This window comes from Dryobates pubescens, chromosome 4 (assembly GCF_014839835.1).
Source record: "Dryobates pubescens isolate bDryPub1 chromosome 4, bDryPub1.pri, whole genome shotgun sequence".
Taxonomy (NCBI): Eukaryota; Metazoa; Chordata; class Aves; order Piciformes; family Picidae; genus Dryobates; species Dryobates pubescens.
Window position 1 is genome coordinate 17616601 of NC_071615.1, and position 17053 is coordinate 17633653.

Sequence of the window (17053 nt, forward strand, 5' to 3'; positions counted from 1 at the left end):
GGACCTCAGAGATCACCAAGTCCAAGCTGTCACCCAGCACCTCCTGACAGCTAACCCATGGCTCCAAGTGCCACATCCAAGCCCCTCTTGAACACCTCCAGAGATGGGGACTCCACCACCTCCCTGGGCAGCACAGCCCAATGGCAAATTCCTCTTGCTGGGAAGAACTTCCTCCTCCCCTCCAGCCTGAACCTCCCCTGGCACAGCTTGAGACTGTGTGCTCTTGTTCTGCTGCTGGCTGCCTGGGAGCAGAGCCCAACCCCCACCTGGCTCCAACCTCCCTGCAGGGAGTTGCAGAGAGCAAGAAGGTCTCCCCTGAGCCTCCTCTTCTGCAGGCTAAGCAACCCCAGCTCCCTCAGCCTCTCCTCCCAGGGCTGTGCCCCAGACCCCTCCCCAGCTTTGTTGCCCTTCTCTGGACACTTTCAAGTCTCTCAATGTCCTTCTTGAGCTGAGGAGCCCAGAGCTGGACACAGGACTCCAGGTGTGGCCTGAGCAGTGCTGAGCACAGGGCACAAGGACTTCCCTGCTCCTGCTGGCCACACTCTTCCTGCTGCAGGCCAGGATGCCCTTGGCCTTCTTGGCCCCCTGGGCACACTGCTGGCTCCTGTTCAGCCACTGCCCACCACTACCCCCAGGTCCCTCTCTGCCTGGCTGCTCTCAGCCACTCTGCCCCCAGCCTGCAGCACTGCCTGGGGCTGGTGTGTGGCAGGGATCTGACCTGTTCCTGTCTCTTTGTGTCTCCCTGCTCCAGGTGGTGACCATGGTGCAGAAGTACCAGTCCCCAGTTCGAGTCTACAAGTACCCCTTTGAGCTGGTCATGGCAGTGAGTACCACCCCTGCTCCCCAGCCTCCCCAGGGCTGCTGCCACCTGGGGACTCCCCTCCTGCCTGCAGCCTCCTGGGGAGGTTGCAGCAGCAAAGGTTTAGTTCCCTTTTCATTTTGTTTTGCTCTGTGAGACCTCTCTGCAGTTTCCCAGGGAAAAATCAAATCAGAAGTTCATAGAATCAGTGAGGTTGGAAAGGACCTCAGAGGTCACCAAGTCCAAGCTGTCACCCAGCACCCCCTGACAGCTAACCCATGGCTCCAAGTGCCACATCCCAGCCCCTTTTGAACACCTCCAGGGGTGGGGACTCCACCTCCCTGGGCAGCACAGCCCAATGGCCAATTCATCTCTCTGGGAAGAACTTTCTCCTCCCCTCCAGCTTGTTAGCAGAGTGCCAGAGGGCTGGGGCTGGGTTTGCTTTCCAGGTGCTTCACTGCTGTTAGCTTGCAGGGCCTCAGCTTGCCTGGGATTGCAGTGCTGGGATGGTCAAGGCCATGCCTTAGTTGTTCAACAAACTCCAGCCCCATTAGTTTAGCAGAGCTGTTAGTCCCCTTCCTTCTGAAGGCCAAGAGTGACTTAGAGACATGGAACTGTTTGGGTTGGAAGAGTCCTCCAAGAGCACCCAGTCCAACATCAACCCAACCCAACCCCACCATGGCCCCAGGTGCCATGGCCACAGGGTTCTGCAACCCCTCCAGCCATGGGGACTCCACCATCCCCCTGGGCAGCCTCTGCCAGGCCCTGACCACTCTGGCACCAAAGACATTTTGCCTTCTCTCCAACCTAACCCTCCCCTGGCACAGTTTCAGGCCATTGCCTCTCCTTCTGTCCCCTTGCAGAGAGCAAGGAGGTCTCCCTCAGCCTCCTCTTCTCCAGGCTCACCACCCCCAGCTCCCTCAGCTGCTCCTCCCCAGCCCTCTTCTCCAGACCCTTCCCCAGCTCTCTTGCCCTTCTCTGGCCCTGCTCCAGCTCCTCAAGGTCCTTCCTGCAGTGAGGAGCCCAGAGCTGAACCCAGCACTCAAACTGTGGTCTCACCAGTGGGCACAATCCCTGTCCTGCTGCTGCTGCCACCCCAGTGCTGCTCCAGCCCAGGCTGCTGCTGCCCTTCTTGCCCCCCTGGCTCCTCTCCAGCTGCTGGCACCCAGCACCCCCAGGGCCTTCTCTGCTGGGCACTTTGCAGCCACTCTGCCCCCAGCCTGGAGCCTGCCTGGGCTGGCAGGACCCAGCCTGCAGCTGACCTTAGCCCATTGGTGCAGCCTCTCCATAGCTCTCTGTGCAGCCTCCCTGTGCAGCAGTCTAAGGCTGGTGGCAGAGCTGCTGTCCATGTGAGTGGCTCCTGTGGAGGCAGCAAGGCTTCCAAGGGCTCTCAGCTGTGCCTGGCAGTGGCTGCAGGGTGTGCAGGCAGGGTGGGTGTGCAGCAGGCTGCTCCTCAGCACGTGGAGCTGCTGCTGAGCTGCTGCTGCAGCCATCTGACAGCAGCCTCCCCAGAGCTGGGAGCTGCCACTCAGCTGCTCCCCTCAAGTGCTCTGTGTGAGCCTTTGGGGGTCTCAGTCTGTGGTTGCCAGGAGGAAGGCAGAGGTCTTGTGGCTGACCTCGAGACACCTCCTTGTTTCACAGGGCTCTGTGCACCCTGAGACACTTGTGCTTTGTTCACAGGATGGGAGGGGGTGGAAGGGACCTCTGAGGCTTGAGTCCAACCCCCTGCCAGAGCAGGGGCACCCAGGGCAGGGCACAGCCAGGTGGGGCTTGGAAGTCTCCAGAGAAGGAGACTCCACAACCCCCCTGGGCAGCCTGCTCCAGGGCTCTGCCACCCTCACACCAAAGAAGTTTCTCCTCCTGTTGGGGTGGAACCTCCTGGGTCCCAGCTTGTACCTGTTGCCCCTTGTCCTGTCACTGGGCACCACTGAGCAGAGCCAGCCCCCTTCATCCTGCCCCCACCCCTCACATATTGATAGACATTGACCAGATCCCCTCTCAGCCTTCTCCTGCCCAGGCTAACCAGCCCCAGGGCTCTGAGCCTTTCCCCCTCACACAGATGTGCCAGTCTCTTCATCATCCTCACAGCCTCCCCTGGGCTTCCCCCAGCAGGTCTCTGTCTCTCTGGAACTGGAGAGCCCAGAACTGGACACAGCATTCCAGCTGTGGTGTCCCCAGGGCAGAGCAGAGGGACAGGGGAACCTCCCTAGACCAAGGCATCTGTGGCTCCAGGGGGGGAAATGCTCTTCCTGACACATCCCTTAGCCCATGGCACAGCCTGAGCTGCCCAGGGGATGCAGGACCCTGTGCTGCAGAGGTGAGGAATCCATGGGATTGTGTGAGGAGAGGCTGAGAGCTGGGGCTGGGCAGGCTGGACAAGAGGAGGCTGAGGGGGCATCTGATCAATGCTTGCAGGTATCTGAGGGGTGGATGTCAGGAGGACAGGGCCAGGCTCTTCTCAGGGACAGGACAAGAGGCACTGAGCACAAACTGACCACAGAAAGTTCCATCTGAACATGAGGAGGAACTTCTGCCCTGTGAGGGTGGCAGAGCCCTGCAGCAGGCTGCCCAGAGGGGTTCTGGAGTCTCCTTCTCTGCAGAGCTTCCAGCCCCCCCTGGCTGTGTCCCTGCGTGCCCTGCCCTGGCAGGGCTTTGTGCTGGGTGGTCTGCAGAGGTCCCTTCCAGCTCTGCCAGTGTGTGGCTCAGCTGCAGAGAGCTCTGTGCTGGGTGTGAGGGCCTCAGATAGGATGGGGATGTCTGAGCCAAGGGAGGCAGTGGAGTCCCTGCTTCCTGGCCTTGTTGGCCATGCCTGCTGCCGAGCTCTGCCACCAGCAGCACCGTGTCTCACCCCTGCTCCTGGCTGGAGTGCACTTGTGTGGCTCAGCCTGGGGGCTGTGCCTGGTGCTGAGCTCCTCCTGCTCACCCCTGTGTTGTTGTGGCTGTGGATTCACAGCCTGCTAGCTCCTGTGTGCTGCCTGCAGGCAGCAGCTTGCAGGTCCTGCCTGAGGCTCCAAGTCCATGGGAGGAGAGCTGCCTTCCCCTCCCTCCAGGGAAGAGAGGGGATCCTGCCCCTGGGCTCTGCTCTGCTCAGGCCTCACCTCCAACCCTGCCTCCAGCTCTGCTGGCCCCAGCAGCAGAAGGACACAGAGCTGCTGCAGAGAGCTCAGAGGAGGCCACAGAGATGCTGCCAGGGCTGGAGCAGCTCTGCTGGGAGCACAGGCTGAGGGAGCTGGGGCTGTGCAGCCTGCAGAGGAGAAGGCTCCAGGGGCTCCTCAGAGCTGCTGCCAGCACCTGAAGGGATCCTGCAGGAAGGCTGCAGAGGAACTTTGGCTGAGGGGGTCTGAGCCAGGCCAAGGGGGAAGGGTTTGGAGCTGAGGCAGAGCAGGGTTAGAGTGGAGCTGAGGAAGAAGTTGTTGAGTGTGAGGCTGGGGAGCCTCTGGCCCAGGCTGCCCAGGGAGGCTGTGGCTGCCTCCTGCCTGGGGGTGCTGAAGGCCAGGCTGGATGAGGCCCTGAGCAACCAAGCCTAGCTGAGAGGTGTCCCTGCCCATGGAGCAGATAATGTCTGAGGTCCCTTCTAACCCAAGCCCCTCCAGGGTTCTGTGCCCTTGCCTCTCTCCTGGTCATTCAGGACCTCTCTTTCCTGTTCAGAGTCCTCCCAGCTAACCAGAGGACATCTTTCCACCCCTGGCCTCACTCCCAGCAGATGCTTTCTCCTGCTTTGCTCCTAATCCCCACTCCCATAAAAGGATCCAAAAGCAGCTCTTCAAATGATAACCTCAGGGCTTAGAGGCTGAAACTCCCCAAAGGAGAGTGTGAAAAGAGAGCTGGCCCTGAGGCTGCTGCATGGCAGCCTCTGTGTACAGCCTTGCAGAGGGTCACTGCTGTCCCCTCAGCACCTGCCCTGCTTTAGCTAGGACAGAGCAGGGCTCAGGCCTTTGGCAGCCTGCAGCAGCAGACCTCATGGTGTCTGTGAGCTGTGCTCTGTGCTTCCACCCAAGCTGCTCTGAGCCCTGTGCTGGGAGTCAGGGCTGCCTTCTGCTTCAGCTCCCTGCCTGCCGCTGCCCAGGGCGGCTGCTGACACACTTAGAGCAGCAGCTGAGAGCCTGAGCTCTGGGAAGCAAGGTCACAGCCTGCCCTGGGCTGGGAGAGAGCCTCCAAGGGCCTCCTGTCCCAGCCCCTGCAGGCAGCAGGGACAGCTCCAGCCAGAGCAGGCTGCCCAGGGACACAGCCAGGCTGAGCTTCGATGGCTCCAGGGATGAGGCCTCAAGCACCTCCCTGGGCAGCCTGTGCCAGAGTCTCCCCAGCCTCCCTGTGCAGAGCTCCCTCCTGGTGTCCAACCTAACTCTGCCCTGCTCCACTTCCAAGCCATTGCCTCAGGTCCTATCCCCACAGCCCCTCCCCAGCTCTCCTGGAGCCCTTCAGGTCCTGGGAGGCTGCTCTGAGGTCTGCCTGGAGCCTTCTCTTCTCCAGGCTGCACAGCCCCAGCTCTCCCAGCCTGGCCCCACAGGGGAGGTTCTGCAGCCTCTGCTCATCTCTGTGGCCTCCTCTGGCCCCTCTCCAGCAGCTCCAGGTCTCTCTTGTGCTGGGGGTCCCATACCTGGCCCCAGCCCTGCAGGTGAGGTCTCCCCAGAGCAGAGCAGAGGGGCAGGATCCTCTCTTTCCAACTCTGGCAATGGGCCAGCCCATTGCTGGCTCCTGCCCAGCTCCTCCCCACCCCCAGCACCCCCAAGCCCTTCCCTGCAGGGCTGCTCTCAACCTCCTCACCCCCAGCCTGGATTGATAATGAGGATTGCCCTGACCCAGGTGCAGGACCTTGCACTTAGAACCACAGCACTGTCAGGGCTGGAAGGGAGCTCAAGGCTCAGCCAGCCCCAACCCCCTGCCATGGCCAGGGACACCTCACACTGCAGCAGGTTGCTCACAGCCACCTCCAGCCTGGCTGCAAACACCTCCAGGCAGGAGGCTGCCACCACCTCCCTGGGCAGCCTGTGCCAGGCTCTCACCACCCTCCTGGCCAACAACTTCTTCCTCACAGCCAATCTCCAGCTCCCCACTTCTAGTTCTGCTCCATCCCCCCCAGTCCTATCCCTCCCTGACACCCTCCAAAGTCCCTCCCCAGCTTTCCTGTCCCCCCCCCCCCTGCAGATCCTGGAAGGCCACAATGAGGTCTCCTCAGTGTCTCTTCCTCACTTGGCTTTATTGAGCCTCCTGAGGTTCTCCTCAGCCTGTCCAGGTCCCTTTGGGTGGCTCCCACCCTTCAGCCTTATCAGCCACACCACTCCAGCACAGCAGTGCCCCCCCCCCCGGGGCTGCTTCGGTGCCTCCCCCCCCGGGGGCTGCTGTGCCAGCTCTTCAGCCTGGGCTGCTTCTGCTGCAGGCAGTCTTTCATCTGGGACCAGGAGCAGTTGCTTGGGGGCTTCCTGGCTGCTGTTCAGGCCTTGCTTCTGCTCAGCATCCCCCAGCCCTGTTGGTGCCCTGCCTGGTGAAAGCCTGGTCCAAGCCTGGTCCAAGCCTGGGCCTGGCCTCCCACTGCACTTCCAAGCAGCCTTTCTGCTGTCCAGCAGCAGCTGCTGGCCTTTAGTTCCCAGACTCCTGGACTGGAAGGGATCACCCAGTTCCAAGCCCCAGCCCTGAGCAGCTCCCAGCAGCTCAGGTTGCTCAAGGTCTCCACGGAAGGTAGCTGAGGGAGTGGATGGCAGCAGGGTGGTGGCTCCTGGGCCCCCTCCCCGTGCTGGGGCTCTCAGGTTGCTCAGGGGCTGGGCAGCAGACTTGGCTCAGGCTCCAAATGGTGCAGGTTCATTTGGAGGCAGGAGTTGCTCCCATGAAGGAAGCAGCAGCCAGCAGCCCTGCTCCACCTTCTTCCCTGCCTCATCCTCTCCCAGGGGGGCAGAGGCCATCAAAAGCAAGCTCCCTGCTGCCTGGGTGAGATGTCTTCTGCTGTGCCTGCTCCTGCTGAAGCAGCCCCTGGGCTGGGCATGGGTCTGCACTCCTTCCCCTGGTCACTGCCCCATCCCAAGGCTGTTCTGTGCCAGTGGTGCTGAGGGGGCTCAGTAGCAGTGGAACTGCAGGCAGCTCCTTGCTGGTTTGGATCTCAGCTCCAGCTGCAGAAGAAACTCTGAGTGCTGGCCAGCAGGGCAGGGATTGTGCCCCTGGGCTGGGCACTGGGCAGGCCACAGCTTGAGTGCTGGGTTCAGCTCTGGGCTGAATGTCCTTCTTGGACTCAAAGAATGACACTGAGGAGCTGGAGCAGGGCCAGAGAAGGGCAAGAGAGCTGGGGAAGGGTCTGGGGAGGAGCAGCTGAGGGAGCTGGGGGTGTTGAGGCTGGAGAAGAGGAGGCTGAGGGAGACCTCCTTGCTCTCTGCAGCTCCCTGAGAGGAGGCTGCAGCCAGCTGGGGCTTGGGCTCTGCTCCCTAGGGACAGGACAAGAGGAAATGGCTTCCAGTTGCTCCAGGGGAGGTTTGAGTTGGACATTGGAAGAGGGTTCTTAAGCCCTGGCCCAGGCTGCCCAGGGAGGTGGTGGAGTCCCCACCCCTGGGGGTGTTCAGGACAGGGTGGCCCTGGCTCTTGGGGCCAGGGTCTGGGTGCAGGCTGGACTGGGTGAGCTCAGACAGCAAAGCAGTTGTGTGACTCAGATCCTGCCAGCTGGAATTGCTTTCAGGGTGCTTTGGATTTGTGCCTTTCCCCCAGTCCCTGTGTTCAAGAGGTTCTGTGCTCAAATAGCTTCACTGAATGACTTCTGCCTGTTGCCTGGAGCACACTGAGTGGGTCAGGATGCTGCTCGAGTCCTGCTCTCTGGTGCAAGCTCTCCTCTGCTGTTGGGGTGTCCTGGGGGGGGGCTCTATGTCCCTGCCTGAGGTGATGCTGTTGCAGCAGAAGCTCCAAGGCCTCTTTAGCTGGGTAGGCAGCCAGCAGCAGAGTGCTGTGCCCCAGCCAGCCTGCAGTGCAGCTTGGGGCTGGGTGAGGCAGGGGGGGCTGGGTGTGAGGGCAGAGAGGGTGGTGTGAAAGCAGTGTGGTGAGCAAGCAGGCTGCTGCCTAGCCAGGATCATGTCCCTGCTGGGGGCTGGTTTGGTGACAGCCTCACCCTGTGTGATCACAGCACAGCCAGGCCATGGAGGCTCCAGCAGCTGTGCAGTGGAGCTGGCTGGGTCTGCAGCACGCTGCTTGGCAGGGAGCTTCTGAGGTACCTCACTGCCATCACTGCCTGGGATGTCCCCATGTGCTGAGGGGCCTGGAGCAGCTCTGGGAGCAGCAAAGGCTGAGAGCCTGCAGAAGAGCAGCCCCAGAGGGCAGCTGAGCAATGCTCAGCAAGAGCTAAAGGAGCTGTGGGGGGCAAGAGGCTGGGGCCAGGCTCTGCTGAGTGCTGCCCAGGGCCAGCACAAGGGGCAAGGGGCAGCAAGTGTCAGGCAGGAGGTTGGAGCTGAGCAGGAGGAGAAAGTTGTTTGGGGTGAGGCTGCTGGAGGCCTGGAGCAGGCTGCCCAGAGAGGTTGTGGAGTGTCCTGGTGTGGAGAGCTTCCAACCCCCCCTGGGCACTGTGCTGCTGGGCAGGGTGCTGGGGGTGCCCTGCTGGAGCAGGGCTTGGGCTGGGGCAGCTCCAGAGCTCCCTTGCAGCCTCACCCTGCTGGGGTGCTGCGAACCCAAACTGCATCTGTGAGACATTCAGACCTCTACCCCCAGTGCTGCTGTTTTAAGAGCTCCTGGATGGGGTTCTGTGACCCATCCCAAGCTGGGATTCTGTGAGCTGCAGCTCCAAGCTGTTGTCACTGCTGCAGGCTGACGAGAGGCTGAGTTTAAATAAGGAGAAGCAGAATCCTCACTGGTTTGTGGCAGTTCCCAGCCCCTGCTGGCAAGTGGCAGCTCAGGGAGCTGCTGGGGCAGTTCCTGGCAGCTGAACCCCTCTGGAGCAGCAGTGATGGAGCAGCCTGAGCAGGGCTTGGCAGAGCAGCTGCAGAGGCTGGGGTGAAGCTCTAGGTGCAGCCCCTCCAGCAGTGCCAGATCAGAGGTTCCTGCAGGGCCTTGCTGCTCTCTCTGCCCTTGGGACAGCTGCAGATGCCATGGAGCCCAGTGCTGGGAAGCTCCCTTGGAGCTGCTGTGACACAGGTGAGGACACAGTTTGCAGCCACCCTCTGAAGTGTGCTGCTGGATGGCACCACCCCAGAGACTGAGAAAGGATCCAGCTGTAAGTGGGGGGAAGTGCAGCTCCTGCAGCCCTCAGGCAGCTGTGTGCTGGGCTGCAGCCAGAGCAGGGTGGGCAGAGGGCAGCAGAGGGGATCCTGCCCCTGGGCTCTGCTCTGCTCAGACCTCACCTCCAACCCTGCCTCCAGCTCTGCTGTCCCCAGCAGCAGAAGGACACAGAGCTGCTGCAGAGAGGCCAGAGGAGGCCCCAGAGATGCTGCCAGGGCTGGAGCAGCTCTGCTGGGAGCACAGGCTGAGGGAGCTGGGGCTGTGCAGCCTGCAGAGGAGAAGGCTCCAGGGGCTCCTCAGAGCTGCTGCCAGCACCTGAAGGGATCCTGCAGGAAGGCTGCAGAGGAACTTTTGCTGAGGGGGTCTGAGCCAGGCCAAGGGGGAAGGGTTTGGAGCTGAGGCAGAGCAGGGTTAGAGTGGAGCTGAGGAAGAAGCTGTTGAGTGTGAGGCTGGGGAGCCTCTGGCCCAGACTGCCCAGGGAGGCTGTGGCTGCCTCCTGCCTGGGGGTGCTGAAGGCCAGGCTGGATGAGGCCTTGGGCAATCAGGTGAGAAGTGTCCCTGCCCATGGCAGGGGCTTGCAGGAGATGCTGAGGTCCTTTCCCACCTGAGGCCTTCTGTGAAATGCTTTCAGAGAGCTGCTCTTGGTGTTCAGTGCACGGCAGGGGATGCCCCAGGGCTCAGCTCAGCTGTGCTGAGGAACTGGCTCCCCCCCTTGCAGAGAGGATCTCTCAGGCTGGCAGGATTGACCCAGAGCTCCTGCCTGGGGTGCAGCCACACCACCTGTGCTGCAGCTGTGCTCTGTGCCAGCTGCTTCCAAGGTTCAGCTTCCCTTCTCTGCTCTGCCCTGGCCTGCAGCTGAGTTTGCTGTGGCTGGCAGCAGCTGCTGGGTTAACATTTCCCTGCCCCCAGAGCAGGCAGCGTTGAGTCAAGGCAGGCTGCTGCAGTGTGGCTGGCAATCATGCTGTCAAGATTAGGCTATAAATACCCCAATCACCTTCCTGCTGGGGAGATGTGTCAGCTGGGATGGCTCTCCCAGCTGCACCCAGGATGTGCTCACTCCCTGCCCCTGCCACCCCCTCCTCCAGGCTGAGAGCCAGCAGCAGGCAGCTGAGCACCGAGCTGAAGCCTCCCTGGAGGCTGTGGTGTGAGACATGGCCCTGCAGCAGGCAGGGGGCTGGGGCCCTGCAGCAGGCAGGGGGCTGGGGCCCTGCAGCAGGCAGGGGGCTGGGGCCCTGCAGCAGCTCCCTTCTGAGGGCTGCCTGGGGCCTGCTCCATGTGGCTTGTGGGGGTCATCACAGAGAGGTTGGCTTGGAAGGGACCTCAGATCTCATCCAGCTCCAAGCCCCCCTGCCACGGGCAGGGACCCCTCCCACCAGCACAGGCTGCTCAGGGCCTCATCCAGCCTGGCCCTCAACACCTCCAGGCAGGAGGCAGCCACAGCCTCCCTGGGCAGCCTGTGCCAGAGTCTCCCCAGCCTCACTGCAAGGAATTTCTTCCTCCTCTCCACTCTCAGTCTCCTCTCTCCCAGCTCAAAGCCATTGGCCCTGGGCCTGGCACTCCCAGCCCTTGTTCCAAGTCCCTCCCCAGCTCTCCTGGAGCCCTTCAGGTCCTGGGAGGCTGCTCTGAGGTCTGCCTGCAGCCTTCTCTTCTGCAGGCTGCACAGCCCCAGCTCTCCCAGCCTGGCCCCACAGGGGAGGTTCTGCAGCCTCTGAGCATCGCTGTGGCCTCCTCTGGCCCCTCTCCAGCAGCTCCAGGTCTCTCTTGTGCTGAGGGTCCCATACCTGGCCCCAGCCCTGCAGGGGAGGTCTCCCCAGAGCAGAGCAGAGGGCAGGATCCTCTCTCCAGCTCTGGCCACCCTGCTGTGGCTGCAGCCCAGGCTGCCCTTGGCCTCCTGTGCTGCCAGTGCCCATTGCTGGCTCCTGCCCAGCTTCTCCCCCCCAGCACCCCCAAGGCCTTCCCTGCAGGGCTGCTCTCAGTCTCATCCCCCCCAGCCTGGGCTGATGTCAAGGACTGCAGGACCTTGCAGTTGGCCTTGCTGAACCTCCTGAGGCTTTCCTCAGCCACCCCTGCAGCCTGTCCAGGTCCCTCTGGCTGCCTTCCCCTCCTTCAGCCTTACCAACCCCACTCAGCCTGCTGTGCCCTGCAGCCCTGCTCAGGGTGCCTCAGGCTCTGTGGCATTGAGGAAGATGCTGCACAGCTCTGGTCCCAGTGCAGGCCCCTGGGGGTCACCACCTGTGCCCCATCTCCATGTGGGGGTCACCACCTGTCCCCCATCTGCATCTGGCATCCAGACAAATAACAAACTCTCTTAGTCCCTGCTTAAGTGGTGAGAAAACTCCCCCCCTCAGGCCCTGGCATGGATTTGTTTGCAAGCTCCAAGCCCAGTGACCTGCCCAAGCCTGACCCCAGATGATGGCCAACTCCTCTCACTGCTGGCAGCAGCCCCTGGCAAGGAGAGGTTGTCCTCTGGTGCTGCTGCTGTGTGAGGCAGCCTGGGCTGGGGGTGGCTCAGGGAGCTGGGAGGCTGCTGTGCCGCTTGAGTGCTGTGCTTTGCTCCCTGGGGTGTGAGGCACTGGCATGCAGCACCCCTGGGGGTGCCTCTCTCTGTCTCCACATCTCTCTCAGATGTGTCCAGGCAGCCAGCAGAGCTCCTGGGCAAGGTGTAGCTGCCACAGTTGTGCTCTTTGTCACTTCACAGAGCCCCAGCAGGGGGAGGCTGCAAGGGAGCTCTGGAGCTGCCCCAGCCCAAGCCCTGCTCCAGCAGGGCACCCCCAGCACCCTGCCCAGCAGCACAGTGCCCAGGGGGGGTTGGAAGCTCTCCACACCAGGACACTCCACAACCTCTCTGGGCAGCCTGCTCCAGGCCTCCAGCAGCCTCACCCCAAACAACTTTCTCCTCCTGCTCAGCTCCAACCTCCTGCCTGACACTTGCTGCCCCTTGCCCCTTGTGCTGGCCCTGGGCAGCACTCAGCAGAGCCTGGCCCCAGCCTCTTGCCCCCCACAGCTCCTTTAGCTCTTGCTGAGCATTGCTCAGCTGCCCTCTGGGGCTGCTCTTCTGCAGGCTCTCAGCCCCAGGGCTCTCAGCCTTTGCTGCTCCCAGAGCTGCTCCAGGCCCCTCAGCAGCTCTGCAGCCTGCCCTGGGCTCTCTCCAGCAGTTCTCTGTCTCTCCTGACCTGGGGAACCCAGAACTGGACCCAGGACTCCAGATGTGGCCTTGCTAGGACAGAGTAGAGGGGGAGGAGAACCTCCCTTGCCCTGCTGGCCACACTCTTCCTCATTCCCCCCAGGACACCTTCCTGGCCATGAGAGCACGTTGCTGGCTCCTGGGGACCTTGCTGTCCCCCAGCACTCCCAGGTCCTTCTCCACAGAGCTGCTTCCCAGCAGCTCTCTCCTCCCCTGTCCTGCTCTAGGGCTTGTTCCTCCCCAGGGGCAGGGCTCTGTGCTTGCCCTGGATGAAGGAGGTCTTGCAGTGCTCCCCCAGCGAGGTTCCTCTGTGTGGTGTGCAGAGGAGGCTGCAGCAGAGCAGCCTGCATGGGACACTGTTCCTCCCCAGCAGGAGCTCAGGCTCCTTGGTAGTTTCCTGCATTAGCTTTGTGCAGCTGCAGCCCCTGGCCTGCCTGGGGGAGGTTTGCTGCTCTGCCCTGCAGCAGGCAGCTACAGTTGCATTCTTTCACCAAGATCTGCAGCAATGAGGCCAATCTTTGGCTGGAGTCCAGGCAGAGATGCCCCTGGGTCAGTGTTTGCAGCCTGGCTGCCGTGGTCCAGCGGCCTTGCTGCTGGCAAAGCTCTTTCTTCCTCCCCTCAGAAGTGGTGGTGGTTGTTGGTTTGTCTCCTCAGGCCCCCAGGACCTTTCCAGCTGCTCTGCAGATCCTGCTCCTCTTCTCCCTGAGCCCACCCCAAATACCCACCTGCTCCCTGCCTGCTGCCAGCTGTTCCACATCTGCTGCACTGTACTGTGGCTAGCCAGGAGCTGGTGCCTGTGCTGGTGAGCCCAGAGCAAAGGGATCATTGTCTGTGGGGCCATCTACCAGGGAGGGCAAGCAGGAGGAGGGGCTGCAGGGTCTCCTGGAAGGCCAGAAGCTGAAATGACCTCGATCTGGAGAGAGATGCACAGGAGGAGTTAGAGCTGAGGGAGCTGGGGTTGCTTAGCCTGCAGAAGAGGAGGCTCAGGGGAGACCTTCTTGCTCTCTGCAACTCCCTGCAGGGAGGTTGGAGCCAGCTGGGGGTTGGGCTCTGCTCCCAGGCACCCAGCAGCAGAACAAGAGGATATAGTCTCAAGCTGTGCCAGGGGAGGTTTAGGCTGGAGGTGAGGAGAAGGTTCTTCCCAGCAAGAGGAATTTGCCATTGGGATGTGCTCCCAGGGAGGTGGTGGAGTCCCCATCCCTGGAGGTGTTCAGGAAGAGCCTGGCTGAGGCCCTTGGTGCCATGGTTGAGTTGCTCAGATGGTGCTGGGGGATAGGTTGGACTTGGTGCTCTCCAAGGTCCCTTCCAACCTGGTTCATTCTGTACTCTGTAAATACTCTAAGTCCTGAGAGTTTGTTTCCTGCCTGCTCTCAGGGAGTCTGCTGGAGCACAAGTGCGCTGCATGCCCAGCTGCTGCTGCTGGGCTGTGCCCCCTGCCTGCCCGCGGGGCGAGCAGCTCTGCCCCCTGCCTGCCTGCCCGCGGGGGGAGCGGCTCTGCCCCCTGCCTGCCTGCCCGCGGGGGGAGCGGCTGTGCCCCCTGCCTGCCTGCCCGCGGGGGGAGCGGCTGTGCCCCCTGCCTGCCCGCGGAGCGAGCGGCTCTGCCCCCTGCCTGCCTGCCCGCGGGGCGAGCGGCTGTGCCCCCTGCCTGCCTGCCTGCCCGCGGGGGGAGCGGCTCTGCCCCCTGCCTGCCTGCCTGCCCGCGGGGGGAGCGGCTGTGCCCCCTGCCTGCCTGCCCGCGGGGCGAGCGGCTGTGCCCCCTGCCTGCCTGCCCGCGGGGGGAGCGGCACTGCCCCCTGCCTGCCTGCCTGCCCGCGGGGGGAGCGGCTGTGCCCCCTGCCTGCCTGCCCGCGGGGCGAGCGGCTGTGCCCCCTGCCTGCCTGCCCGCGGGGGGAGCGGCTGTGCCCCCTGCCTGCCTGCCTGCCCGCGGGGCGAGCGGCTGTGCCCCCTGCCTGCCTGCCCGCGGGGCGAGCGGCTGTGCCCCCTGCCTGCCTGCCCGCGGGGCGAGCGGCTGTGCCCCCTGCCAGCCTGCCCGCGGGGCGAGCGGCTGTGCCCCCTGCCAGCCTGCCCGCGGGGGGAGCGGCTGTGCCCCCTGCCAGCCTGCCCGCGGGGCGAGCGGCTGTGCCCCCTGCCTGCCTGCCCGCGGGGCGAGCGGCTCTGCCCCCTGCCTGCCTGCCCGCGGGGGGAGCGGCTGTGCCCCCTGCCTGCCTGCCCGCGGGGGGAGCGGCTCTGCCCCCTGCCTGCCTGCCTGCCCGCGGGGGGAGCGGCTCTGCCCCCTGCCTGCCTGCCTGCCCGCGGGGGGAGCGGCTGTGCCCCCTGCCTGCCTGCCCGCGGGGCGAGCGGCTGTGCCCCCTGCCTGCCTGCCCGCGGGGGGAGCGGCTCTGCCCCCTGCCTGCCTGCCTGCCCGCGGGGGGAGCGGCTGTGCCCCCTGCCTGCCTGCCCGCGGGGCGAGCGGCTGTGCCCCCTGCCTGCCTGCCCGCGGGGGGAGCGGCTGTGCCCCCTGCCTGCCTGCCTGCCCGCGGGGCGAGCGGCTGTGCCCCCTGCCTGCCTGCCCGCGGGGCGAGCGGCTGTGCCCCCTGCCTGCCTGCCCGCGGGGCGAGCGGCTGTGCCCCCTGCCAGCCTGCCCGCGGGGCGAGCGGCTGTGCCCCCTGCCAGCCTGCCCGCGGGGGGAGCGGCTGTGCCCCCTGCCAGCCTGCCCGCGGGGCGAGCGGCTGTGCCCCCTGCCTGCCTGCCCGCGGGGCGAGCGGCTCTGCCCCCTGCCTGCCTGCCCGCGGGGGGAGCGGCTGTGCCCCCTGCCTGCCTGCCCGCGGGGGGAGCGGCTCTGCCCCCTGCCTGCCTGCCTGCCCGCGGGGGGAGCGGCTCTGCCCCCTGCCTGCCTGCCTGCCCGCGGGGGGAGCGGCTGTGCCCCCTGCCTGCCTGCCCGCGGGGGGAGCGGCTCTGCCCCCTGCCTGCCTGCCCGCGGGGGGAGCGGCTCTGCCCCCTGCCTGCCTGCCTGCCCGCGGAGCGAGCGGCTCTGCCCCCTGCCTGCCTGCCCGCGGGGGGAGCGGCTCTGCCCCCTGCCTGCCTGCCCGCGGGGGGAGCGGCTGTGCCCCCTGCCTGCCTGCCCGCGGGGCGAGCGGCTCTGCCCCCTGCCTGCCTGCCCGCGGGGGGAGCGGCTGTGCCCCCTGCCTGCCTGCCTGCCCGCGGGGGGAGCGGCTCTGCCCCCTGCCTGCCTGCCTGCCCGCGGGGGGAGCGGCTGTGCCCCCTGCCTGCCTGCAGGGTGAGTGGCTCTGCCCCTGCCTGCCTGCGGGGTGAGTGGCTCTGCCCCCTGCCTGCCTGCAGGGTGAGTGGCTCTGCCCCCTGCCTGCCTGCAGGGTGAGTGGCTCTGCCCCTGCCTGCCTGCAGGGTGAGTGGCTCCTTTGCCTGCGGGGTGAGTGGCTCTGCCCCTGCCTGCCTGCGGGGTGAGTGGCTCTGCCCCTGCCTGCCTGCGGGGTGAGTGGCTCTGCCCCTGCCTGCCCGCGGGGTGAGTGGCTCTGCCCCTGCCTGCCTGCGGGGTGAGTGGCTCTGCCCCTGCCTGCCTGCGGGGTGAGTGGCTCTGCCCCTTGCCTGCCTGCGGGGTGAGTGGCTCTGCTGCCTGCAGGATGTTGCTCTGCCCCTGCCCCCTGCCTGCCTGCTGGGTGAGTGGCTCCTTTGCCTGCGGGGTGAGTGGCTCTGCTGCCTGCAGGATGTTGCTCTGCCCCTGCCCCCTGCCTGCCTGCTGGGTGAGTGGCTCCTTTGCCTGCGGGGTGAGTGGCTCTGCTGCCTGCAGGATGTTGCTCTGCCCCTGCCCCCTGCCTGCCTGCAGGGTGAGTGGCTCCTTTGCCTGCAGGATGTTGCTCTGCCCCTGCCTGCCTGCAGGGTGAGTGGCTCTGCTGCCTGCTTGTTCTGCCTGCCCGCGGGGCACACCAGGCACAGCTTTATCGTGGTGCCTCAGCTGGCCCTCACATGATCTGTGGCATCTTCAGCTGCTGTATTTTTAGCCCTGGTGGTGCGAGGAGATTAGCAGAGGACTTGGGATCAAAGTGTGGAAGGGATTCTTTGCAGATGGGGGCATGTCCCACCTCTCTGCCTGGGGTACGACCCCCAGCACCAGCACAGCCAGAAGGGTTTGAGCTGCTGGGAAGCAGCTCCATGGAGAAGGACCTGGGAGTGCTGAGGGACTGACTTCTCCATGAGTCCTTGTGGCCAAGAGGCCAATGGTCTCCTGGGGTGCATGAGGAAGAGTGTGGCCAGCAGGGCAAGGGAGGTTCTCCTGCCCCTCTGATCTACCCTTTGAGGCCACATCTGGAGTATTGTATCCAGTGCCAGGCTCCCCATTTCAGGAAGGACAGGGAACTACTGGACAGTGTCCAGAGCAGATCATGAGGATGGTGAAGGGATTGGAACATCTGTCTGGTGAGGAGCAAAGGCTGAGAGCCTGGGGCTGAGAGCCTGCAGAAGAGCAGCCCCAGAGGGCAGCTGAGCAATGCTCAGCAAGAGCTAAAGGAGCTGTGGGGGGCAAGAGGCTGGGGCCAGGCTCTGCTGAGTGCTGCCCAGGGCCAGCACAAGGGGCAAGGGGCAGCAAGTGTCAGGCAGGAGGTTGGAGCTGAGCAGGAGGAGAAAGTTGTTTGGGGTGAGGCTGCTGGAGGCCTGGAGCAGGCTGCCCAGAGAGGTTGTGGAGTGTCCTGGTGTGGAGAGCTTCCAACCCCCCCTGGGCACTGTGCTGCTGGGCAGGGTGCTGTGGGTATCCTGCTGGGGCAGGGCTTGGGCTGGGGGAGCTCCAGAGCTCCCTTCCAACCCTCTCCATTCTATGCAGAGAGCAGAGGTGGTGATGTGGAGGATGGGAAGAGGGCAGGTAGAGGCAGAAGCAGGGAGTATGAACTTTGCCTGAGAAG

General features: G+C 64.4%; 1 protein-coding gene across 1 annotated transcript in view; it reads left to right on the forward strand.

Moving 5' to 3' along the window:
- Window positions 1-755: 755 nt before the first annotated feature.
- The window catches only part of SEC14L5 (SEC14 like lipid binding 5), a 45107-nt gene continuing 28809 nt past the window's right edge, over window positions 756-17053 (forward strand). Inside the window, exon 1 of the mRNA XM_054180715.1 lies at window positions 756-823. Within this exon, the coding sequence (XP_054036690.1) occupies window positions 761-823 (63 nt within the window). The 5' untranslated portion in view covers window positions 756-760. The remainder of the gene's footprint in view (window positions 824-17053) is intronic.